Below are 27,010 nucleotides of genomic sequence, written 5' to 3'. Positions count from 1 at the left end.
CTATATTGGACAGTAGAGAGTTAGAGAAGGCAATGCTATCCACAGAAAAGCCAACAGGTCTCAACTGGTTAACTCAATAAAACTTTATTCCCAGGCAGTCTTCCAACATTTTGTAGCCATGCTGTTTAGAATATGCAACCTCCAAGGTCAGACACAAACATTGGCCTAGAAACAGCTTGGAGAAGTCCCAACTGGGTGCCAAAATATTCTAGGACAGTGCAGAGAGCTCCCTAGGACATTTGAATATTTTGAAGATAACACAGTGACAGATGCAACATAAACTATGACTACTATGTTTGGAACTACAGTAACTAGCAAATGGAACTGTTAGCTATATCTTTTGGCCTCAGGCACTATGAAAAAATGATTGAAGTCCTAAGGATGCCTTTACCAAGAAACTTTGAGGCCCCCTGCCTTAGAATTCTTTCTTCCACTGGCCAGAAATCAGTCACATTGGCCCTAACCTAATTGCAATGGAGGATAGGAAATAGTCTTTATCTTTATTTTTATTTTACTTATTTGTTATTTTTTGGTACGAGGGATCAGATGAAAAATTGGAAATCCAAGGTCACAGAGATATTAAACATTTGAACTCTGCTGTGGTTTGAGTGAGTGCCCCATCACCAACGCTTCTGTTTTAAAAGGTATGGTCATGAGCCTCTGGTGCTGCTGAGGAGCGGTGGAGTCTTTAGAAGTTTGGGTCTAGTGGGAGGACATTAGAATATTAGGGGTGTGCCCTTACTGGCAACATTGGGACCACAGCATCTTTCCTTTTTGGGCGTACCAGGCATAGAACTTGGGACCTTACGCTTGCAAGGTAGGCGCCAGAACCACTGAGCTAAATCCCCGGCCCCACCATTTTTCTGTCTCCTTTGTTTTCCAATTGCCATGAGGTATGCTGCTTCCTCCACCGGTTGTTCCTGTCACCTCAGGACCAAAGGAATGGGGCCTACAGCTCATAGACTGAAACCTACAAAACAGCCAAAATAGATCTTCCCTCCTTATAACTTGAGTATCTCAAGTATTTTGTCACAGTAATGGAAAACTGACTGATACAGACCCCAAGGCCATTATTTGCCACTGAAAACTAGAAAAAGCAGTAGATAGAAAAGGTGACTGGCTGTTGTTATCTATGAAATTAGTATTACTTGTCACTGATTACAGACCACTTTAATGTAGTTTATTCAGTAGATCATTACAGTTAGTATACCTCAGATTATTTGGACAGTATACATTTTTACCAAAGAGTGAAAATTTATGTAGTCATCCAAATCATGCTATGATGATTCATATGTCTTTTTTTTCATGCTTTCACGATGGTTTTCCCCAAATTATCACCTTTCAGCATTCCCATAAATGCAGCCGGCATGTTTTCAAATCCTTCGGTAATGTGTTCATGATACTGGATTTTGCCCTGTATCAAAACAACAACCAACATTGATTTCATATTCCAAATAATTGTCTCTTCTCATCCTAGCACAAATTTATCATTTATTGTTTTTAACAGTTCATATGAGGGAGGCAAGTTTTCTGTGAACTGAAAGTTAATTTGAGGGGCAGGATCTCCATACATAGTGTATTAACAGATTACGAAGTACACATAAGTATACAGCAGGTAGGTGTCAGATCACAGTATGAAAGAAGAAATGTCACAGGCTATGATTAAGCAATTGCTAAGCAAATTGCATAGAAAAGTTTGTGGGTTATTTTGGTACCAGGGATTGAGCTCAGGACTTCATGCTTCACTTGCCAGGCAGGCACTGTGCCACTGAGTTATGTCCCCAGCCCAGACAAGTTTAATAACAAGTTTAATGCAATGATTTCCGAAAAGGTGGAAGTAGATACAGAACAGAACATCATTGCCAGATACTGTCTATGTTATGGTTTATATCTGGATGTCCCCGCTAAAGTCTGACAAGTTCATAGGTGGGCTTTGTTGAGGTGACTGGAACACGGGGGTGTGATAATTACCAATGGACTAGTCACTCAGGAATTTATAGCTAAATGTGATTTGAGAGGTGAAGCCTGGTTGGAGGAGGAGGGTCACAGGGGGGATGTGTGGCCTAGGTCTATCTCTCTCTTCCTCTACCCTTTTTGCTTTATCTGCTTCCTGCCGCCATGCCGTGTGCTGTTTGTCCTCTGCTATGCCCCTGTGGCATGCCACCCTGCCTTGGACTGATGGACTGAAACCTCTACAAGCTGTGAACCCAAACATGCCTTTCCTCCTTTAAAATGTGAGTGTTGGGTAGATGGTCTGTTTCAAAAGTCATTTCTCGTAGTCACACAATGCAGAATCTTTACTCCCATTTGGGGCCTGCAGTGGTAGAGCTTTTTCGGGACGTGTCTATAATTATGGCAGTCCAATAATTTGTATCCCCCTCAGGCCAAGGTTCTTTTTCTGTGCGCGCGTGTTTTTTTTTTTTTTTTTTTTTGTACCAGGGATCGAACTCCCGTCCTTGCGCTTGCAAGGCAAGCGACGGAACCACTGAGCTAAATCCCCGGCCCAAGGTTCTTTCAATTTGTGCTTAGCATTTATTTAGGAGCAAGGGAGGGAAGGATTTACTTTAGGGAGGAAGATTTTTCATTTTTTTTCCCCCAGGGATACAGTCTGCTATGTGGGGCTGATTTACATTTTCAGATTCTCCTAAGGGGTCTATGTTGAGACAGGCTGGAAATAACTGGAAGCTTTTTTTCTCCAAGGTGTTCTACTGATGGTTGACACCAGGTATGAACTTAGGAAGAAAATTATTTGTTTTAAGGCACTCAGAAAACAGGGAAGCTCTGCGACTTGAATCCTTGACTTGAAACCCTCAGCTCATTGCTACGTTTTGAACAGGCATAGAATCTGAATAGAATGGAAAGCTAGAATCTAGTTTAATGTTTAAAAGAGAATGAATACTATTGTAGACTGAAATGTGAAGCCCTTCTTCCTCAATTCGTATGTTAAAGGCCTCACCCCAGTACCTCACAATGTGACTGTGTGTGGAGACAGGGCCTTTAAAGAAACAATTTCTAGGTATCTTCCTGAAAGTGTTAAAGACATCATATTACAGTGGTACATGCATACCCATGTTTATAGCAACATAGTTCATGACAGCTAAATCTTGGAAGCAGCCTATATGCCCATCAACAGATGAATGGATAAGAAAATGTGGTCTTTATAAACAATGGAGTACTATTCTGCCATAAAGAAGGATAAGCTTGAGTCATTTATAAGAAAATCGATGCACCTTGAGTCATGTTGAGTGAATCAAGTGCATGAGTTTAAATACTGCATAGTTTCTCTTATATGAGAAACCCAAAATAAAGAGCAAAATAAAAGATAGATAACAGAAAGTAGGGAGATAAATCTTTTTCAAAAGGGAAGGCTGCCAAGAGATGACACGTGGCAGGGAGGGTAGAAGAAGGGCATGAAAAAAAGAATGAAGATGTGTTACGTGCATGTACCAACTCCCCGTGAGGACTGTAATCATTATGTACTACAAACATGTACTAATAAAAAAAATGAAAAGAAAGATACAGTGAGGCCACATGGGTCGGTCATAAGCCAATAGGACTGGTGTTCTTTTAAGAGATTAAGACATAATAGAAGACTAAATAAAGATGCAGGGAAAGGACTCGGAAGAAAGAATTCTGTTGACACCTTCATGTTAGACTTCCAACATCCAGAGCCTTCAGAAAATAAATGCCTTTTAAGGAACCCAGTCTGTTGCTTTAAACTTTGTTACAGTAGCCCTAGCTACTGTATTAATACAAATAGTAATAGAAAATGTTGATGATAGGGGAATTTATGGTATAGAATGCAGACAATATGAGAGAGAGCTCTCTGTAGTATGTAAAACTGTTTTAAAATACAATGTATATTACAAAATCAAGATGAGAGGGAAAGGAAAAGACTAGAATTCACTAGTTACTTAAAGTAGAAGCTAATCAGCTTCACTTTGTTAGAAATAAGCATTATAGACATCATGCTCACCAGCACGGGGGTTTCTTGTTGTTAGCTGTGATCATGGAAAAGCAAGATTCTATTCTGTCATAGAGGACAAAAAAGCAACACGCTAGGAATTTAAAAATAATTCAGCTCTTCTCAGGATTCTAGAGAGCCCAGCCCAGCACTCCATGTGTTACACTGGGAAAACTGCCAAGCTCCAATGGCTGCCAGAGGAGCAATCTATTTTTTGGAATTGGGAAATGACCATGGGCCAGGAATTAGGAAGTATCATATCACACTTCCTTTCCAAAACTAGGATAATGCACCTTGAGCCCTTAGATTTCTAGTGACTAAAAGTCCACATGGTAACGGGGGGAAAATGATCACAGCTCATGATAAAAGAGGTTCTTCTTCTGGACCCAAAGGCACAGCTATAAGAAAGCTTTTTGTGACCTAGGACCTAGGACAGCCATGGCTCACTTATGTGCTGCTCTACTATTTATTCTTTCTACAACTTTTATCTAGTATATATATATATATATATATATATATATATATATATATATTTCCTTTTCTTTTGGTGTTACGTACTAAACCCACAGCCTCAGCATGCTAAGCATGTACTATATCACTAAGCTACCTCCCTCAGCCCCTTTGTGCTTACATTGATTCAAACCCTATTCTGGCTGTTGCAGCTATATCAGAAAATAAAATGCATGAATGTTGTCTTCATGGAGGTTACAGTCTCATGGAAGGGAGATGGCAATACATACAAATGGGATTGCTATGGATAAAAAGACGAGATCAGAAATAAAGGGATACTTGAACTTAAAATAAGGTCATTTTAAAAGTTCCCCCATTCATTCTAATATTCTGCTGCATACTATGGTTACATCCAATTAAATATGTATTTTTTTTTTTTACTTTCAAGAAAGAATATATTTGAACCACAGAAACAAACAAAAAGATAGTAAATAAGAAAAAATAACGTAACAATTTATGTAAGTACCTAACATGAGCATGCTCTTACATCTAAAACAAAAAAATAGTAACATTGGTACTATATATATATATATATATATATATATATATATATATATTTGACAAGTGTTCATTAAAGAAATCTCTAATATAAAACATTTAAAATGTGGAAAATATTTTTCCAGATACAAGAAATGACTGTTGAGGTAGGCACATCCACAATTCTTATAAAAACATGCAAAGATAAAAATTCATCTGACTACTCATTTCTCAGATGTACAAAACCTATGAAATTGTTAACCACTGGATACTGCCTTTTGTTTTTGCACTGAGTTTCAACACTGATCGGTATGAATTCTGGCTTATATAATTACTGCTATTTTTCAGTCTGTTATGCTCCAAGAGCATATTTAATATTAATATTTCATATTTAATATGAATACTTAGAAGAGGAACAGTATTTGTATCACAGTCACTTTCTTACTTTTTTTTTTAAGGCAGTATGTTTAGAAAATAATTATTACAAAATAGTGCTTTGGAAGATCTGAAACTTCAAATCAATGTGCTCCATTAATCATAACTAGATCTAAGAAGCCTTAAATGGAAAGAACACAAATGTAAAAAGCTGATGAATTTAAAGATTATAAAATTGGTTTATTGTAGAAGCAATTCAAGAATAACCAGTTAAAATCTTATCCCCATGCTACCCAATACAAACAAGAAGCATTAAAACACGTTTACATTAGGCAAACGCACATAAAGCAAGAAAGACCACATTAAGGCTGTGATTCGAACTCAAAAGGAGAAAGGACTCTTAGATCTCCTTCAGGTCAGTACCAAGGGTCTGAAAAGATCAAAGCACTGTGTCAGGTACACAATGCTGCTACAACACTGAGGTATAATTGAGCAAATTAAAGTCCGGGGAAAATGGAGACTATATATTTTTGTTTCGTGGGTACATTTAAGTGACTGAAATTTTAGGATCAACTGCCTTTAATGACAGCAAGATGCAAGACAAATCTTTACTGAAGTGAAAAAAGTTTATAAAGTTTTCTATCAACGTCCCACTAACTCTGAAATACGTATTTTAAAATAGCTAGGAGAGAAGATTTTGAATAGTATTCCAACCAAAGAAAGCATAACAGAAGTGCTGGATATCTCCATTAACCTGATACATCTATTATGCATTGTATATGCATTATTATGCATTGTATATCAAAAATCATAGTGTAACTCAAAAGCGTGTACAAATATTATGCATCAAGTCAATGAAAAATGTTTATCTTTGTGTTTTGAGAGAGTGTCATTCTGCAGTTCAGCCTGGGCTTGAGGTCACTCTGTACCCCAGGCTGGCCTTGAACTTGCAGCAGTCCTGCCTCAGCTTCCCAAGTGCTGGGATTACAGGCGTGTACCACCATCCCCAGCAAAAAATTTTAAAAGTTGCCTCATTCTCAGGTGCTTTTCAGCAAGGACTTGAAGAACGTGGAGAGACTTAAGGAAGCAGTCATGGGGCACGGAGGGATACCTATCAGAGTAAGCAAAAGCACGAACACTAAAGAAATGAAATCAAAGAGGAATAAGGGCCAGACTGTGTACAGCTTTGTAGGTTATTATAATAAAGCACTTTGGATTTATGCTAACTGAAGTGGAAAGGCTTGCAGGGATTTGCACATAAGAATGACAGTTAAAAGATCACTCTGGCTACCCAGATGGGAATTGTCTGTAGGCATGCAAAAGTGGGAGACCACATAGAAGATAGAGGTTACTGCACATGTCCAGAACAGGCGGTGTGGTAGCCTGGGCCACGGTAGGAGCAGAGGACATGCAAGAGCTGGTCAGATTCTGTACATATATTGAGGATTGAGCCATCAGGACCTACTGAAAGGTTGGACATGGATCTGAGGGAGAAAACACACCAAAGACAATTCAAGGTTTTTGTTTTGCTTTTGAAACAGGGTCTCACTACATAGTCTGAGATGGCCTTGGATTCTCCACATAGCCCACAGTGGCATCTAACTCACAATCTTCCCACCTTAGCTCCCCAAGAGCTCCCAAACCTCACGACTTCAAAGGTTTTGCACTCAGCAGTAGACGAGTAGAACGGCTATCTCTGAGATAGTGAAGTCTGAGTGTAGAGCAGGTTGAGCAGGAAGGATTAAAACATAAGGAGTTTTTGATGTATATTAGGCATCCAGGTACCAGACTGGACTGCAAAGGAGACAAAAATTGGGGGGCTCTCAGGATCCTGCTCGTATTTAAAGCCAGGAGCTTGGACGAGCTAATGAAGGGATAATAGAGTGTGGATAGGGAAGAAAAGAGGTCCAAGGACCATGCCTCAGGTCCTCTATTATTAATTTGGAGAGAAGCCAGAAGAAAAGTCGGCAGAAGATTAATTAGTGAGGAAAACCAAGTGCTAAGGAAGCCAAAGGAAGAAAGTACAGTAATGGAGAGCGATCACTCTCTAAAATATTCCCCCATAACCAAGTGATAGTACAGACAGACTACTGGATTTCCCTGTGTGACAGACACTGGTGACCATGAAGACAGCAGTGTTTATGCAATGGCAGCAGTGCAAAAACCTGATACATGGGTTCAAGAAAGAATGGAGAGAGTCGGCATGTATGTGTATAGATAACATGTCCAGGTATTTTGCTACAAAGGAGGAAATCAGTGAAGTGGTCTTGTAAGTGCAGTGGAGATGAAATTTAGAAAGGGTTCTTTTTGTTTCCTCTCCTATGTTAAGATGAGAAAAGTGAGAATGTCTGTATTTGAAAAGCAGTGATTCAATAGGCATGGAGAAACTGATGATACACCAGAGGGAAGAACGGACGGACTAATGGTTTTGAGTACCAAAAGCAAAGAGATCAAGTATACAGTGGAATGGGGCAGTTGTGGAGCTGCTTACCTCTAAAACCCATTTCCTCAAATCTTTCAGAGCCTTTTCACGGACTTCTCCCTGCCAGTTGTACACCAGGAACCCCTCCATGCGGAGTTGCTTATAGATAATACTTTCTGGGTCTGGACCTGAAAGCAGAGGGCACATTTGGCTCACAGGGTCCATGGAGGTGTCAACATGCCATGATTTACAACAAACACTGTGTGGAAAGCAGAATAATGGCCCCCAAAGCATCCACAATGGAAATCTGTGACTATTTCACCTTACATTGTAAAAAAGATTTTACCAATGTGATTACATTAAGAACTTTGAGATGGGGAGATTATTCTCGGTTAGACAGATCGTCTCAACGTAATCACAAGCACTCTTGTAAGGGCAAGAGAGACCCAAGAAAAAATAAGCGATGATGGAAGCTGGGATTGGCAAGGGTAGACAAGAGGAATAACAAGTAGGATGAAGATGGATGCTGCTGGCTTTGAGGATGGAGAAAGGGACTACATGCCAAGGAATACAGGCAGCTTCTAGAAGTTCCAAAGGTGAGGAAATAGATCCTCCTCTAGAGCTTCCAGAAGGCAGGCAGGCCTGCTGACCAGTTTAGAATTTTGACTGCCCGAAGAAGGAGAATAAATGACTGTTGTGGTAGCCACTAAGTTTGTGGTAATTTGTTACAGCAGCAATAGGAAACTAATGCACACTAAGATTCCTTGTATGGGTCAGGCAGCATTCATCTCTTACATCCTGGAAGTAAGAACCACCAAAAACTTCCCAAACAGTGCTACGGGACACAAAGAGGGCCCAGGGATGATGTATTAATAGTTTTCTGCACTTCTGAAGAATGATTGCTCTGATATTCCTGGTACATAGCATGCTTCTCTTTCTATTTTAATCCAGGCATTCTAGGACTTCCTTGCATTTCTTCTTTTTTTTAATTTTCTTCAAGAAAATTTATTTGTACCTCTTTGAGGAACTGGTATAAGCTTGTGCAAGACATACATTTAGGAAGTGGGTCGTCATACCACACTCTTCTCAACACAGGCAGTTGTTGCATTACTCCTGGATGTTCACAGTCCGGCCGGCATGGAGACTTCCGCTACTCTGTTTTGGCCTTCAGAGCTGCTTCCTCTCTCAGATGAGCTTTCTTTTTAAGTTCAAGGTTGTTAAAGACTCATTTCTTTTGGCAGCCTCCTTGCCCTCGATAACTATCACGATACATCCCAGCACCATCAGGGCAATCATTATGCAGCTCATCTCCATCGGCACCTTGTTCTTCACAGAATCGAGCATCTCAAACGAGACAGTCTATGGAATTTGGTCCTGGCTCTTGAAGCGACCTGACCGTCTCAGGATCTTCTTCTCCCAGACCGCGGGTTTGTGGCTGAAAGTGCTGGTTGGAGCTTGGGACTTTCCTGTGGTTTGGAGCACAATCCATTCAGTCTCTTCAAATCAGAGCTTCTGGTAAACCCTAGTGATGAGGAAGCACTGTTTTCATCTAACCTAAAAAAATTTCCTGCCACCAGGCGAAAGCTGCGCAGGCTCCCCATGGCCGCCACTTCGCAGACAACACAGCACCCTCGTGCTACCTCATCCCTGCATTTCTTGATGTTCTGTTCTTAAAGGAGATGCAAAGAACCAGTGTCCACCCCCAGCCTCAGAGTTAGCGAGAGACAATAGATCAGGAGACCCATGAGCTCTCACACCTGCCCTGTCCTTGCCATTGCAGAATACCAAGAGTCAGCCTGAAGAGTGGATCTCCAGTTTAGTGTGTAGAAGAATCATGTGGAGGGCTCACGGAGAAAGACTGCTGGGCCGTCCTACAATTTCAGGTTATGCATCTGGAGAGGGCCCCCAAAATTCATATTTATAACAAATTCCCAGGAGACAGGGATACTGTGGGCCCTGGGCCCACACCTTGAGAACCATCCGCCTAGAATGAGCATGCGGTTCTGTCACCCTGTAAGAAAGGGCCTATTTCTCCGTGGGACAGAAAAGGTCATACGGGCTGCCAGCTCCCCCGCCCCCCCACCCAAGGATCTTGAGTGACCAGAAAGTGAGAAAATAACACCTACATAAAGTCTTTCAGGTTCCAAGAAGTCAGGTGAAGGTGCCTAGCGAGTATCAGAGCCAGAAGAGCCCAGACAACTTGTGGAAAGTATCCTCAGCATCCTAGACACCTGGCATCACTCAAGTGTACAGTCCCCACTCTTTACTTTGAAGAAGGAAGCATTAAGCAAGAACATTGTCCTGAGCCAATAGAAACTGCTGCATAATGAGTGACACATTCAAATACTTCTTCAGAAGACACCAACAGTATTTCTTTTTGAGTTAAGGATTGAAACCCTATTTGCTCAACTTGGAAGAGAGGGAAATAGTATTGCTGATGGGAATATTCTTTTCTGAGAGCAAAACACCAAACATAGTGGTAAAATTGGTGGAAATAATTACTGGATTCCTAGGTGTCCTAGTAATGGAATATGTAAGAATTTCTGGAGATCAGAAGCAAGGCAGAACTCCCTCTGGTTAAAGTGGAATGGACAAGGTCACCTGACATCCCCATGACCTCTCTGAGTAGCTGAACTTCCAAGTAGTAATTGCTGAAAAGACTAGATCAAGTTCCTGTAACCAAAATACTTGGCTATATCTCATTAGACTGGGACTAAGAAAATGTATCTTGGAGCTCTGCTCAACTGATTGGCACATGATGCGCTGTGATTCTAGCTTAGCACCAAGCAGAAAAACGTAGGGAGAAAATGTCTCCTAACGATGAAATTGCCAAATGGATCTGGAGTTTCCTTCTTGGAGAAGCTCACACTTTGATTTTTTTTTCATAACTCAAGAGAGAATCTGCAAGTTATTTTTTCCTCAGCCCATGCCACTCTAAGCCCTACCTAGCTCCATGTGGTTGTTTCTAATTAGTGTGGCTGTAAGACATCATTCCCACTGATCAAGAATGAGTAACCAATTGATCGATCTTTGCCTAGATCTTCATTATAGTCTGAAAGATTTCTTTTTATTCTTCTTTCCCCCTTTTGGGGACCACAGGTAAATCTGTAACTCTATAACAGCATGAAATGATTAGGGCAGAGAACGACCTTATTTGAGGAATTCAGAACAAGGGTCTTTGTTGTGAGTCTACTGCTAATGGGATTCAAGGGGTCTCAGGTTGTTCATCTTCCCATCCATAAACTGAGGCCTGTACAAGATGTGGCGTAGGACTGGGAGAAATGCATACAGTTCTCTGTTGGCACTGCTTTTGGACTGCTGTGAGTGCGGAGAGAAAAGAATGACTTCAGTATAAGAGAGGGGAGAAGTGGGATATGGAGGGCACAGCAGGGCACAGACAAATAAACAAGGACAATCAAGGATGGAGGTAAAATACATACCCCCTTTCTCTTTAGTGGAAACTGTTAACTTGACCGGGCCAGGGTATCTTGCCACGCCAGGAAGCACTGTCTAAGACTGTGAGGAAACGTGGCAGACTGCCTTTCCCTTCACCCACATCAAGACACTTTCCACCCAATCCAGCACCTTCAGCAGTAAGACTAATATGAAGAACTCAGACATTCTCTTTCTAAATCAAATCTTGGCTATCTTTATATGACTTCACAGAAAATAATAGGTAATCAAAACTTTTAATAAGTGCAAATGTTTCTTCCATACTTGTTCATCCTGCTTTCAGTATTGAAAGCTAACTTAAGCAGATTTAGTATAAAATATATAAAATCACACTTCTAATCCCATAAATACTATTTCTTTATTATTCATCCAGAATATGATGAAATCTTTCATTTATGTTCACAGTCACTGGCCTATCCCATGTCGGTGCATCTTCCCTTGCCCGGTCTGTCTGCATTCGTGATCATTTGCATGAACTTGTTACCTGGGGGAAGTGGGCCAGTGCGGTTATACACGGAGATGGCCCCACAGATAGCAATTCTTCCAAACGCCTTCATCTGGGGTATAACGGTGTTTGAGAAATCGCCACCTACCTAAACAGACAGGGAAACAAACAAGCAAACACTTTACATAATGTAAACATGAAATTTACAAGAATCATAAAGTCACAATGTTTAGTAGCAAGAAAATTAATTGGGCCAGTCACGCTGCCACGCAATTACTAAGCTCAGCTATTCGGGAGGTTGACGCAAGAGGGTCGCAAGGTCAAGGCCAGCCTGAGTAACTCGGCACAACCTTGTCTCCAAATAAAACTTTTAAAAAGGGCTAAGGATGTAGCTCAGAGGTAGAGTGCTTGATTTGTATGTGCACGCCCTGGGTGCGATTCCCAGAACACACACACAAAACCAAACCAAACCAGAACAAAAAGAGTTAATTACATTAGCACATCTGTGCAGAAAATTACAGTTAGAAAGAGAAGTTGAAAATGGACATTTCCTGGGCCAGGGATTTAGCTCAGCGCTTCCACCGCCTGCCTCGCAAGCACAAGGTTCCGAGTTTGATGCCCGGTACAAAAAAAAAAGAAAAAGAAAGAAAGAAAGAAAGAAAGAAAAATGGACATTTCCTTTAGACTCTAAGAACATATAGTAACAAATTTTAATTTGCTAAATGTTCTGGTTCTCTGATAAGTCCAATAGTTTGCTTCTCCTATAATCCAAACATATGGAAAAATATTGAAAAGACGTATGAGGAACAATGTTGGAAGACTCACATTCCAAATTCAAAACTTACTACAATGCTAAACTAATCAGGTCAGTGTGAGACTAGAAATACAGATCAGTGGAACTGAATTGAGAGTACAAAAAATGAACATTTATGATCGAATCGAATCGGACTGCTTCCTCCACTATACGCACATTATAGACATGGATATAATAAAAAAAAATCTGCAAAACTCTTAGAACTCACACAGGAGTAAATTTTGGTGAGCTTCAGAAAGGCAAAGCCTTCTTAGATGTGACACAAAAACCCACAGCAACCAAAGGAAAGAAAAACTAGATAAATTAGACTTCATCAAACTTTAGAACTTTTGTGCTTCAAAGGATAGCATCGTAAAAGTGAAGAAAACTTGTGGAATAGGAGAAAATAGTTGGAAACCTCATTAACAGTGGATTCTACATTTGTAAATTGGGATACATGCTACATTTTATTCATAATGCCAAGATCAAAACTCACAGAGATTTCTCTGGGCATTTCTAGACATGCATAAAGTAGCAGAAAAGAGACAGCTGTTCCCAGCTGACTAAGCAAGGAAGGTAATCCACTGCTTTTTTTTTCAACTCTCATGTACAGATAACCAAAGGATGGAGAGTCGGGGCGGGCAGTGCAGTGTAGTTCCAGTAGCCCGGGCTCTGGGGACCACTGGATGGGTATGAACACCAGGTCTGAGGGGAGGAGTACGTAGGGCACCCAGAGGCAAGTTACTGAACATCGCTGAACCTCATTTTCTCTTTTGTAAAATAAAGAAAATGGAAAATACTAGGAAGTGTTGTTTATAGGATTTAAGAGTATAATAAAACAACGTACATATCTGTATGCAGTTCTCCTAGAAGCAGTGGTTTAGGGGTCCTGGTGACTTTCCAGAATGTAACTAACTGTGAATAATGAAAATCAATTCTATCAGACACATGAAGAACTCTTACAACCCTAGAAATAACCCACTTGGAAAATTGGCAAAGGATTTGAACACATATTTCTCCAAAGGAGATATACAAATGTACATGAAAAGATCCCAAATATCATTAGCCATAGGGAAATGCAAATCAAAACCACAATGAAATACTTCAAACCCACTAAGATGGCTACAAGAAGAGAACAGACAATTACAAGTGTTGGTAAGGATACGGAAAAATGGTAACCCTCACAGATTGGAAATATAAGATAGTGCAGCCACTTTGCATAATAGATTGGCAGTTCCTCAAAATGATTAAATATGAAGTTACAGTGTGCCCTAGCAATTCTACTCATAGGTGGACACCCAAGGTTAATGAAAACGTGTTTGTACAAAAACTTGTATATGAATGTTCACAGCAGCATAATATGCAATGGCCAAGAAGTGTAAACAACTCAGATGCCCATCAATTATGTGGAGATAATTAAAATTTGGTATATCCATATAATGGACTATTTTTTAGCCATAAAAAGGAAGGCAGTATTGATAGATGCTACAGTGTGGATGGCCCTTGAAAACATTTTGCTAAGCATTAGAACTCAGTCATAAAAGATCACTTTTGGAGTGAGAACATGAGGTACTACTCTGTCATAAAGAAGGATAAACTTGAATTGTTTGTAAGAAAATGGATGCCCCTTGAGCCCATAATGTTAAGTGAAACAAATCAGACACACAAGCCTAAATATCTCATGGTTTCTCCTACAAGCGAAACCCAGAATATGAATAAAGAGCAAAATAAAAGATAGATAATAGGAAGTAAGGAGATAGAGCTTTCTCAAATGGGAACAAGATGAAGAGATGGAGGAAGGGGGAAGGAGGAGAAGGAAGGGGGATTTTTAAAAAGTAATTAAAATGTGTTATGTATGTGTACCAACTCCCCACAGGGAATGTAAACATTATGTACTACAAACATGTACTGATTAAAAAAAAGATAAAAGAGGCATATATATGTACTTTCTTCCTATATTTTATAGAGGAAGTTTAGAGATACATTCTTTCATATGGTACTTCATCAATTAATCAGGTAACTCCAGTTCACACTTACATTATCAAAATAGCGATCATAACCATCAGGGGAGGCTTTCTTCAAAGCTTCTTCCAAAGAATCTACTGTCTTGTAGTTAAAGGCAACATCAAATCCAATTTGTTTAAGATATGCAACCTTTTCATCAGTCCCTGCTGTTCCAACAACTTTGCAGCCCTAAATAGGGAGAAAAATGGCAACTATTAAGGAACCAGGAACATGAACCAACTGCACTCTTTTACTCAAGTATGGTCGGGATCCCCACGAACACACTGTCAGTCCTGAGTCCTTCACAAACAAATGGGACAAAGCAGACAGGCTGCTTCTAGCAAACAACAGCAGCTGCTCCGTAAATAGGGCAGAAGGACTCCAAATGCAGTATATAACACCCCTGGTGCCAACTGTGTACACACCTGAGCAGACCGTCCTTGGGCATCCAAGTCATACATATTTCACCCCAGATTCCTTAGCCCCTTCAATACCTATATAAGCCTGATTCCTTTCCCTGTTCATTGCTAATATCTCTTTGCCCAGGTGTTAGTCCATCCAATCACAGATGAAGTCTCTCCCACCTAGCTACCACCCACTATATCTCTCCCAGTATCAGTCATCCACACATGGAAGTGATAAACTCAGCTTTTCCCAGCTAGCTGCTCGAATTTCCCGATTGCTAGACCCTGTTAAGTGGAATGAACTTTCCTTTCAAAAGCCTAGTTTTGACCAGTGAATTCTTTATGACACACGCTTCATGTATAAGGAATACCATGTGGGGCTGACAAACCTCATGCATGACATTGGCCCCTATACCACCCTACAACCCCGCTTAGCTTGCCTTGACCCTCAACAGATCCTGTCAATGGTTTTTGGATTTGCAATTCACTTCAACCTGCTGCTTCAACAACCTACTTATTCGACTTCCTGGGTTTTTCATTTGGGCATTTGTTTTCCCCTTTCAAAGATGACTGTTCTATCTCTCGGTGCGGTGGTTCTTTAGACTATTCTTTGGCTCAGCCCTTGGCAACTGACCCTTCGTCTGATATGCTCTAAAGCACAGGACTCCCTAATCACGGAAGAACTGGAGAGCATTATGAAAAGCAGTCTTAGGATGACAGCACTGACCCAGAGGGATTAGGTCCTTGGGAATCTAACCCCAGCAAAATGAAAGAGCATTTTCAGATTTTTAATAATTAAATGGGATTTTCAACTTAGATTGTTGAAACAAAATCTAGGATATCGAAGTAGAATAAAGGAGTAAAACATACGCTATTGAAAGTTCATATACATATAAATCCTATTTTTGTATGAAAATATGTGTACAAACACTAGCAGAATATAAATAAGACATTTTAAATATAAGCACTGGCAGAATCTAAACAAAACATTGATTTTAAGTAATTAGGAAAAAAACAAATTTTACAACAGGAAGAGAAACCAATAACCAATAAACAAAACAAAATGGCTTAAATTCACCTATAAAAGCACTGTTCCAAATAGGGAAGAAATAAAATGCAGCTATCCACTATTTACACAAAATACACATAAAATGAACAGAAGGGTTGAGTGTAAAACAGTAACTTTAAGGGCAACTCCCATCAAAGTTTACGATGAAAGTCCCTTGGCTTTTGACAAAATATTTGAAACAAGAATACTGGAACTATTTCTAATTCATTTTGTAAGTTTAGCATAAATGAAGTCTAACTAGGCACTCTGAGTTTGCAAAAACAAAACTTTTAAACTCAACTCACCTAGAAATACAGATGCAAACATTCTCTTTTAAAATGTTACTGAGGGCTGGGGATGCAACTCAGGGGTACAGCATGTCTTAGCACCCTGAAGGCCCTAGATTCACTCCCCAGCACACAACTCCAAAAGATCAATTCCAAAGGTATAACTCTATAACATATCATATGTAAATAAAACTTATTCTAGAAATGCGAGATTGGTTCCATGTTGGAAAGCAAATATAACTCACTAACTGTAAAGTGAACATGCTAAACTGGGTATGGTGATACATGCCTGTGATCCTAGCACTACAGGATGCTGAGGTAGGATTTCAGGTTCAAGCCTCATCTGGGTAATTTAGCAAGTCAGTGAGACCTTGTCTCAAAATACAAAAAAAAAGGGATGGGGGACAATGTAGCTCGGTTCAAACGTTCTGGGTTCAATCCCCGGTGCACAATGAGAGTACAGTACTGGAGAAAGCTTCTTGGAGACCGTGGGACATGAAGCCTAGCCCCTGTCAAATTTATATGTGATACTGAAGGTGTTGTGAAATTCAATACTAGGTAGTATGAAGTTTTAAGACTGAAAGAATAGGAGCAAGAGTACTGCGGTGTAGGTTGGACCAGAAATGTATGCCAGATTGGAGGATCCTTATAGTTGAATGGGCCAAGTTGTGATAACCTTTGAAAGTCTAGCATGCATGGACTTGCATAACTGTAATATGAGTAACATTTTGTATAAAATTAGTGCTTTGCTTTGAGAAGAGGACATATGGTATAGGGATCAAAAGCATGGGCTTTGGTGCTAGACCAGGTTAAAAATCAAGCTTACTTGTAATTCATATGACCATAGACAAGCTGCTTACACTCAGGTGTCCAGGTGTCACATCCATAAAACAGAGATAATAGGAAGACCTAGTACTTTGACTGTGGTAACGATGATGCAAAATAATGCAAAGCAAAGTGCTTGGCGTGGACCTGGCATTTGATGAGTATGCAGTAAATAGTAATAGTAGCATTGTTTGGGAAGAGAAAAATTTGGAAGAAGACTAGGTTTGAAATAGAAATCTGACATGAGGATCAAGAACTTGCATCTGTTAACTAAGAAGCATACACTTTCCATCTTCCTCAATATTTTTCCTAACCTTTGTGTTAACTTGCTTGCCTATATTGCTGTTCTTTTCCCTGTTCAATAGAGCACTAATTGAAAATTATCTGAGCCATATTCCTTATCATGACTTTCTGTGTTTCTGTTTCAGTCTCAATACATCAGTTTAGCAAACAGGAAATGTTCTGTCTGCTATTTCTTTCAGAGTGTGAGCCTAAAGGGGAGTTGGAGGTATCTGTTCAAAACTGCAATGTTTTTATGGAAGATTTAACTTTAGAGAAAATAGAAGAATGCGTCAAGGATGATGATTGTGGCCCGATAGCAGAATTCTGGAAATGTTATGGAAAGTCCAAGGAAGATCATAACAAACAGGGACATTCAACAGGATCAGTTATACAAAAGAAAACTCACAGGCGAGACAATAAGGGTGAAGTATGAGACCCAGAAAAGAGCCCCAATGGACAGAAACTCAAATGGACTTCTGACAAAGCTGAACATCTGAAAGCCTACTTGAAGAAGTGTAGAAAGTTTAATGAATGCAAGAAACCCTTCAGTTTACATTCAGATCTTGTTCAGAACCATAGAGAGAATAGTGCTGAAAAGCCAGAGAAAAACAGTGAAGCTGGAAAGGACCTAAATTCGTCTTCATCTCTTTCTGAACATCAGAAATATGAGAAAATTCATCTGGGGGCTAAATTCCAGAGTGCAGTAAGTGTGGGGTAGCATTTACACAAAGCTCATCCCATTCTAAGACAAAAAACTCTACCTGTGAAAAATGTCAAGAAATTACAAGATGCAACTTCACATAAAACTGGAGAAACTACTTATAAATGTAGTAATGTGGAAAAGCCTTTTGCTTTAGGGCCCCCCCCCACAGCAACTATCATAGAATTCACACTGTAGAGAAAAACTCTACGTGTCTTGAATATAGAAAAACTCATAGTGGTAGTTCATTGCTCAAGGCACATTACAAAAATCAAAATGTAGAAAAGCCCCACAAATGTGATGATTGTGCAAAAGGTATCACCCTAGCTAATGTCTCTAAACATCAAAGAATTCATAGTGGGGCAAAAACACTGTGTCCTGGTGCTCTCTGCCACTGGAAGGGCAGAGTAGCCTGGGTTTGGCCCTGCCCACCCTCCCAATAAGGCCACGCCCAGGCGGTCCACGCTTTGTCACTGCCTGCAGAGATCTGTGAAGAGGCCTTATCATTCATTCTTAGCTCTTAATTCTTTCTGAGCTGAAATGCTGCGTTTCATTTTTTAATCAAATCATGTCTCCTGGCTTTTGTAGTCTTCTCCTATACCGTTCCTAAACAAGATTTTAAAGATACGTAGGTGTGTGTTTGTCTGTAATTTTCTGTTTTGAGATGGGGTCTCTTCTGTTGCCCAAACTGGTCTTGAGCTCCTAGCTCGAGGGATCATCATAGTTCAGCTTCCCAAGGAACTGGGAGTATGGGTGTGCACCACTGTGCCTGGCTTCATCGGTAATTGTGAAAGAGCCTTTTCATCTCATCTTTTTGAAATTGTGTCCTAAGAACTAGTGCTTTCCACCTAAGAGTATTTAATGGAAAGGTCATACTGTCTGAAGGATACTTTCTACCTAAGGGAGAGTGGTATTTGCAGACTAAATCTGGGTGCTGCTGGGGTTAAATGGATGGGAAGTACTTCTCCTCTGCAATTCCTACCTCCAGTCAACCAACTATAACCAGGTTCCTTGTCTCCTCTCCTAAATATAACTGATTAAGACAGTAATAAGTATAGTATTTAACTATTAATACAGAAAGTTTCCTACTAAGCAAAGTGAGAGAAGGGAACTTGTTCTATTTTGGCACTTATCACCACTGTGTAAGCATTCTCCAGTACATAAAACTATATCTCTTCACAAACACAGAACTACATGAGGAAAGGAGTAAGACCCCTTGTCTGAATGTCCATCCTTCTCACCCACAATGTATGTTAGATTCCAACATCAAATGTATAAAACCTGTCTTAAGTTGGTCCTGTTCACTCAGCCTTCCTGTACTTCTTTTAACTGATGAAAGATTATTTTCAAGGCCCTCCTTAGCATATTTGTATAGTTGCTTACCTGATATAAATGCAATATTAATGCCTTTAAAAGTACAAATCTATGTCAAAGATCAATTTTTGTTTTACTAAAGATTACTTAGAGGAAATAAGAAGAGTCATATTTACTTTCCAAGTTCTTCCAGTGTTTTGAGACACTGGTTTACACTTTATGTCAGATGTACTTTTCTGTAATATCAATGTTCAAGACACAGTGAAGCAAAAATTAAATAAAATAAAAATAAAGTAAAAATTTTCAAAAAATCCCTGAATGATTCAAGATTTTACCACTAAAACCAAAATTTATAAGCCAGGATTTATTATATGCAAATAGTTCCTGCCTCTTTTGTTCTCTTTAAAACAATGAAATGCATTTGTATAAAAGAAAAAACGAATTCATAGTGGGGAAAAACCCTTTCAGTGTAAAGACTGTGGGAGAAACTTCAGTGACAGTTCATCTCTTTATCAACGTCAGCAAATTCATACTGGAGAAAAACCTTATAAAAGTAAGTATTGTGGAAAATCCTTCAGTCATAGATCTTCCCTGTCCAAACATCAGAGAATTCATACTGGGGAGAAACCATATACATGTGATGAATGTGGAAAAGACTTTAGACAAGCTTCTTGCCTTAAAGGACGTGAGAGAATTCACACTGGCGAAAGGCCATATTTGTGTAATGACTGTGGTGCGACTTTTAGCCATTTTTCAACTCTCCATTATCATCAAAGACTTCATAGAGGAGAAAAACCCTACAAATGTGACCAATGTGAGAAAGCTTTCTCTGCCCATTCCCTTCTTAGTCGTCATATGAGAAGCCATACTGGTGTGAAACCTTACAAATGTAAAGACTGTGGGAGTTCATCTCTTAATGAACATTACAGAACTCATACTGGAGAGAAACTCGATGAATGTGACTTTTGTGGAGCAAGCTTTACTTGAAGCACAATCCTTGTAGAACATGCAAAAATTCATACCAGAACAAGTGACCATGAATGCAATACATGTGACAAAATATTTAAAAGTATTTCAAGCCTTATCAGACATCGGGCATCACACACCAAAATGTAGTTCTGCAAATAAAGTAAGATGGGCCAGGGGGTTGGAAATTTAGCTCAAATTACTGGAAAACCTGGGATATGAACTACCACAACATTGATTAATAGCTGCAACTTCAGTGGGTTAGCAGCTAGAGAAATTCTTCTCCATTCATCCCTCTTCATTTCAAGGATGTCATCTGCTTTTTAATGGCAATAGAGTTGATAAAGCCATGTGGTAAGTGCAGAAAGTATGAGATGTGAAATGGTTCTAAAAGGCCAGTCTTAAATTTGAAAAGTGTTTTTCTTCAGAGGATTTCTCTCTCCTGCTATTCTCCCACTCTAGTGTATCAAGATGGAAAGAATTTGACTGGACTCACATTACTATCTCAGCTTGCCAGCTTTATACTATATAACCTTGTAGAAATCATTTGACCTTTCTGGATTGTAGGTCCTGTACCAGTAGAGTGAATGGATGGGACTAATGCTTTCTAAGGTGTTTTTTGTTTTGTTATTTTTATCTCTGATAATTGTGATGCTGTAGAAATATTAAACATTTCAGATTTTTTGGAATTTTCTTGTTTCTCTGATAGAAAACAGTTCTCTTGCAGGCTACCGGACTTCTAGTTTAGTGAGAATGTTGAATACTTTTTAAACACTTGGTGCAGGCATCCCTAGAATATGATAGGAACAAGCCAGAGAAGCTCAAACAAGTTTGTTTGCAGGGAAATTCTAATAAATAGAACACCCCGAATTTTAACTTTTGGTTACTGGCTAAAGGGATTAAGAATCCAAACAACTTGAAGTTGAGTTACCTCAGCCATGAGAATCACAGTCCCCCTCCAGAAATCTAATAGATTGGGTGTGGAGGAAAAAAACATGCCAAAAACACTTGCCCTGACTGGGTTTTCATTTGCAACATAGAATTATATATTTTACAATTTATGTCTGTACAGCTTCCTGCAATTGCAAGTGTAAGCATTCAGTATCATAGAGGTCATATCTCTTAGACCGAGTCATATTTTGGGTTGTCTTCATGGTGGGATGTTTATATGTAAATGTATGTATGTATGTATGTATGTATGTATGTATGTATGTTTAGTTGTCCGTATTTCAAATTAGGGAATTTCATGTTGAGGTTTCTCCTTAAAAACCAAATTTCGGGATGGGGATTTAGCTCAGTGGTGCTGGCACCTGTCTCCCAAGCTCAAGGTTCTGAATTCGATCCCCAGTACAAAAAAAAAAAAAAAAAGAATGATTAAAAACAATATGTTAAGGGCTGCCCAAACTGGGCTCATGTATACATGGAGCACTCAGCTGGTTCTGAGTAGCAGCTGTCTCCTTTAAATGGGAAATCTACTTCATTACTTCTCAGCTTTTCTCCTGCGTATAACCCAACTTTCCCATTTTAGGAATTTGGTATTTTAATCCTCTACCATCTGGAGGATATACACGCTAAAATTAAGAGAGACCCCCATTTGATAGCTAGTCAAGTTCAAGGAATGAATGTAGAATTGATGAGGATGTTTTCAGTTTTACTTTTGTGTGTGTGTGTGGAATTAGTCCTACAAAGTACAGAATATACGGGTATTGATGAATATTCAAAATTACCTTGGTGAAGTCTGAATAATTTCTAACTGAAAAAGGAATGAAAGACCCTGCGTGAGATTTGGGTCTCAGGTCATGGAGCTCGACAGGAGCCCTTCTGACTCAACAGTGTTCAGAAATAAGTTAATAAAGCTGAAATTTGAGGCAGCTCCTATAAAAACAGAACTAAACTATCGTATATTGGGCTTATGGCAGTGAAGAGATCTTAATGCTGATCGGAGACTCAGGAATATTTGCTGTAATTTAATGTGCTTAGGTCTGAAATGCTACCTCTGGATGTAAGGTTTTTGGTTTCTTCTTTGTGCGTCTCTCAACCCCAAATCCCTGCAGTTCAAATACTGTGTGACAGATTGATCTGTGTAGTTATTCCTGAATGGACCTACCAAATGCACTCTAGCCATGAAAGGGATATGGGATATAAGAATCATATGCTAGTATAAACTAGTGGGTTTTTTCTGAAAAGATACACTTTATAGAAAGAATTAAAGAAAACTCTTCAGAGGAGACTTGTTCCAGATTGTTTCCTGGGGTTAGATTTCCCAACTTTCATAAGTGGATGTTTTATCTCAATATCAGTTGGGGATCTGGAGTATAAATTTTTTTTCAATTTTATTGAGGTACAAATGATATAGGATAAAAATATTTCAGCTGTATAGATCAGTGAGTTTTAGTAAATTTACTGAGTTTGTACAGTCTTCACTACAATCCTTTTTCTTTCTTCCTGGTACCAGGGATCGAACTCAGGATATTATCCAAGTTATAGTATATCGTAATACTCTTATTGTTCAAATATTTTCAGCATGACTTGTACATTTCAATAAAGCAATGAAGGAAAAGTTACTTTTGCTTTAAAATTCTGATATGCCCGATCTTTCTTGGCTTACATGGGTAAAATTGCATCTTCATGAGAGAAACTGATCTTCATCTCTAGCTGAAATTCTCTGAAAGATGGAAAATTGTCAAAAAGTATCTGTCACCAGTTTGAGTTTAGGCAGTTGACATTTCATAAACCTAGGTGTTCTTTGAGAAGAAACATATCCAAAGATTTTCTTGGGCAGTGTCTTACATCACACGATTTACCTAAAACTAAAGAAAAATATTTGAAAAATTAAATATAAAATTTGAGTAGCACCTATTAAAGAAAGTATATTCCTAGCTTGAAAACCTACCTATATGACAACAGCAGGCTCATAAACATTTTAACTGATAAATTAAACAATTAAAGCAGAGAAAAGAAGGAAGACTTCTCCCCTCATTTTAGGAACTCAACGTTGTGCTAATCCTAAAACTGGATAAAGATAATAGAAGAAAAAAGTATGAACATAGATAGAAACTTGTTTAACAAAACAAACTATTGGAAGTCAGATCTGGCAGTATGTAGAAAGTGGTTTTGTTATAGGGATGGCAGTGTTGGTTCAGCATTGGAAGATCCACCGCCCCCCCCAAAAGTCATCATTTATACAGAGGAAAGGAAAAAGCCATATGATCCTGTCACTAGTTGGAGAAAAAGTATTGGACTAAATTCTACAGCTGTTCATGGTAAAAGCTATCAGGAGACTAGAAGTAGAACAGAATCTTCTCAACAGAGTAAAGACATGTACTCCATACTTCCAGTGAGAATGCCTTATATCAATGGAGAAGATACAATGCTTTCTCCTTAAGTTGGGGAACAAGGGCAGATATGCTTACTCTTTATCTGTCCATTAAACTTTGAAACCTAGTCCCCACCAAAATAGTCTGGCAATAAAATGACACAACTAGGATAAGATTGGCACGGCAGAAGCAAAATCTTTATATGTAGATGAAATGATCATCTACAGAGAAAATACTAAGAAATCTCTAGGAGCCCCTGGAACTTGTACTTGAATTTAGCAGGAGTAGAAAACACAAGGTATATATAAAAATTCAGGTCTGTGTATAATTGCTATAAACGAATTGGATATTGAAATTTAAAAGTTATGTAGGAGTACAAAGGACCTAGAAAAGTTAAAAACAAAAACAAAAGCAAAACCAAAAACAGTGTCGTAAGACATTTGGTACCTAGTAATTTTAAGACTTCTTCTAAAGCTACAGTACTCAAAGCAGTGCTGGTGTAAGGAAAGACATATAGATCATTGGAATAAAACAGAGAATCTAGAAATAGAACCACACATACATGGCCCACTGAGTTTTGAAAGAGTATTTAACATTAGCATTTTATAGAATATAAACTCAATTCAAGAGCCGAAGAAGAGATAGTGTTTTCAGCAAATGGCACGAGAACACCTGGTATCCGTATATACAAAAGTTAACCTCAACCCTTTACTTCCATACATGAAAATAACTTGAAGGGATCTATGAACCTAAATAAGAAAGCCTAAAAGTATAAAACTTTAAGAAGAAATCATAAGGAAAAATATTTATGAATTCAAGGTAGGCAAGAACTACCTAGGATACAAAAAGCATGATGTATAAAAGAAAAAATTGATAAATGAGATTCCATCAAAAGTTAGAACTTTAAATGACATCATTACAATGAAAAGTAGTCCTTAAACAGACCATATTTACAATGCATATAACCTATGACCAGAATATACAAAGAATTCTTAGAGCTCATTAATAGACAACCCAATTAAAACGTAGACATAAGAAGGCGATAAATAGCCAGTAGAGCACAAGGAATGGTGTGCAACTCTAGAATCAGGAAAATACTAATCAGTACAATAATAAGATTGAATTATGCACTCATTAGGGAGATGAAATTAAAAGTTTTAAAAGCCTTGTCATGACTTTTTCTTTTTGTTGGATTCTCCCCCTTTGCGTTTAATTTATCACGCCCACTGGATTCATTCTGAAGGGGTTTCCTGGGGTTGTGATCCTCATTGCGTTTTCTACTAGGGTACTGTCTAAAATTTTTTGGAGTGCCGGTTTGGTATTCATGAAGTTCCTGAGGTGCTCTTTACCATGAAAGTATCTTATTTCTCCATCAATTTTGAAAGACAGTTTTGCAGGGTACATCAATCTGGGTTGGAGGCTGTTTTCCTTTAGGGCTTGAAATACATCACTCCAAGCTCTTCTTGCCTTGAGGGTTTGCATTGAGAAGTCTGCTGTGATTCTGATGGGCTTTCCTTTGTATGTGATTTGTTTCTTTTCTCTCACTGCTTGTAGAATTTTGTTCTTCTGTTGGATTTCTGGAATCCTATTGTGTGCCTATGTGTAGACTTTTTTTGATCAAGGCTACCTGGAGTCCTATATGCCTCACTTATCTGTATGTCAAGTTCTTTTCCCCTCCTTGGGAAGTTTTCTGCCATCCCTTCTGTGAACAGTTTTTTTATGTCATCTGCATTCGCTCCTCTTTCTTCACTGACTCCAATCAGTCTTATGTTAGTCTCCTTTGCATTGTCTAGCAGCTGCTGGATTGATTTCTCATGTTCCCTTACAATTTGAAAGCAATTTTTCTTTTCTTCCTCACTAATTGCAATCTTATCTTCTATATGTGAAATTCTATCCTCACATTGGTTCATTCTGCTGAGCAGACTTTCGATGGAGTTTTTAATCTCTTGGAAATCTGTTTGTATGTTTTATGGATTCCATTTGATTCTTATGTTGGGATGCCATCATGTTCCTCAGATCCTCTATTTTTTTAATCTGTGTCCTCTCTAGATTTATTAATCATGTCTTGCACCATGAGCAAAATCTTTGCTGTTATCTGAGTAATTATTACTGATTTCTTTTTTCCCAGATCCTCTTTTGTTGCCAGTTCAGAGAGTCCAGGTGGTTATCAGAGTGTTCCAACTCGTTTCCCTTTGGGGTTGCTGTAGGTGATCTGGAAGTCTGTTTTTGAGGCTTGTTTATGTGTTTTCTCATTTCCACGGGGGGTGTGTGTGTGTGCTTCTGGATCCCACGCAGTTCACCTTCTCTGCCCTAGGAGCTTGGGATGGAGACGGGGGAGCTTCCTTCCGGGTGATGGGACCGGCTCACCTTCTCTGCCCTAGGAGCCTGGGATGGAGGCAGGGAGCTTCCTTCCAGGTTCTGGGGCCGGCTCACCTTCTCTGCCCTAGGAGCCTGGGATGGCAGCGGGGGAGCTTCCTTCCGGGTTCTGGGACCGGCTCACCTTCTCTGCCCTAGGAGCCTGGGATGGAGGCAGGGAGCTTCCTTCTGGGTGCTGGGACCGGCTCACCTTCTCTGAGCAGAATAGTTTATTGGTATTTAAATATTTGTTTCAGTGAGCTTTCAGATGTCATTTTCTCACAATTATGAAATTATGAAATCTAACGTGATTATTTCTTTTCAATCTGTCTGAGATTGTGTGTGTGCATTTGTGTGTGTGTGTATGTATGTGTAACAACCAAGGTGTTTTATAGCTGGCTAAGTTTACATACTCAGGTCCTGTTAAAATTTGTTTAAAAAGTTTTGTTAGAAATTCTATATGACTAATTTGGTGGATTCTGTTTTTGATTAAGCTGTTGAAAATTTCTGTAAATCTTAAATCTTGTCTCAGTTATTGTCTTTCACACTGGAATTAAACAGTGGTTTTGTTTCCTGCTGTAAATTACAATTATCATTTATCGTTGAACATCCACTATACTCTTCTATTCCCTTTTTTCTCGACTGGTTATAAATATGAGCTTCTCTGTCTTTACCAAATTCTGCTTCAGTATTATGCATTTGCTTACATTTTTAACATTTTCCAAAATTTTGACTCGAAAATAACTGAAGCAATAAATATCAATTTATGATTATGATTTATGTAACACTGTAACTTTGCTGTCTGCTTAGGTATACTCTTGTGCTAGTTGCATAATATATCCAAGTAGACCTATCATGATATTTCATCCATGAATAAAAAAATACCCGAATCACTCTTTGAAACTGACTAGATTGGTAGTGTGTTTACATGTGACACTACAAATAATGCACGTTCCTGTATAAGTTACAGTACAACAGTGCCCTCTGCAATGCAATGGTTAAAGTGAATTGTAGTTTTGTTAAAACAATAAAGTAGTGTTTAATGAAAAAATGCTTCACTCTGCCTGTT

General features: G+C 39.0%; 1 protein-coding gene and 2 pseudogenes across 1 annotated transcript; 1 reads left to right on the top strand and 2 right to left on the bottom strand.

Moving 5' to 3' along the window:
- Window positions 1-65: 65 nt before the first annotated feature.
- Window positions 66-14,674, bottom strand: LOC147825773 (prostaglandin reductase 1-like). The gene is made up of 4 exons (XM_087184192.1): window positions 14,477-14,674; window positions 11,686-11,794; window positions 7,818-7,936; window positions 66-1,414 (listed from the first exon to the last, which is right to left on the bottom strand). Exons 2-4 carry the CDS (start codon window positions 11,756-11,758, stop codon window positions 1,304-1,306), a joined length of 303 nt encoding a protein of 100 aa, XP_087040318.1. The 5' UTR covers window positions 11,759-11,794; window positions 14,477-14,674; the 3' UTR covers window positions 66-1,303.
- Window positions 7,943-11,679, bottom strand: LOC147825774 (protein FAM162A pseudogene; annotated as a pseudogene).
- A 1,837-nt stretch (window positions 14,675-16,511) lies between the features above and the next one.
- Window positions 16,512-26,993, top strand: LOC147825772 (uncharacterized; annotated as a pseudogene).
- Window positions 26,994-27,010: the final 17 nt, after the last annotated feature.

The sequence above is a fragment of the Heterocephalus glaber genome, unplaced genomic scaffold, assembly GCF_053883595.1.
Source record: "Heterocephalus glaber isolate CG9 unplaced genomic scaffold, H.glaber_assembly_v1.0 deba00001481, whole genome shotgun sequence".
Lineage (NCBI taxonomy): Eukaryota > Metazoa > Chordata > Mammalia > Rodentia > Bathyergidae > Heterocephalus > Heterocephalus glaber.
This window is presented reverse-complemented; position numbering and strand designations above follow the sequence as displayed.

What these genes read in the sequence shown, in the direction of transcription:
- LOC147825773 (XM_087184192.1), bottom strand. Translation starts at nt 11,758, where the DNA reads ATGAAGGCGTTTGGAAGAATTGCTATCTGTGGGGCCATCTCCGTGTAT. An exon ending in CACTGGCCCACTTCCCCCAG is followed by an intron (nt 7,937 to 11,685) that starts GTAACAAGTTCA and finishes CTCTGCTTTCAG; the next exon opens with GTCCAGACCCAGAAAGTATT. An exon ending in TGAGGAAATGGGTTTTAGAG is followed by an intron (nt 1,415 to 7,817) that starts GTAAGCAGCTCC and finishes GTTTTGATACAG; the next exon opens with GGCAAAATCCAGTATCATGA.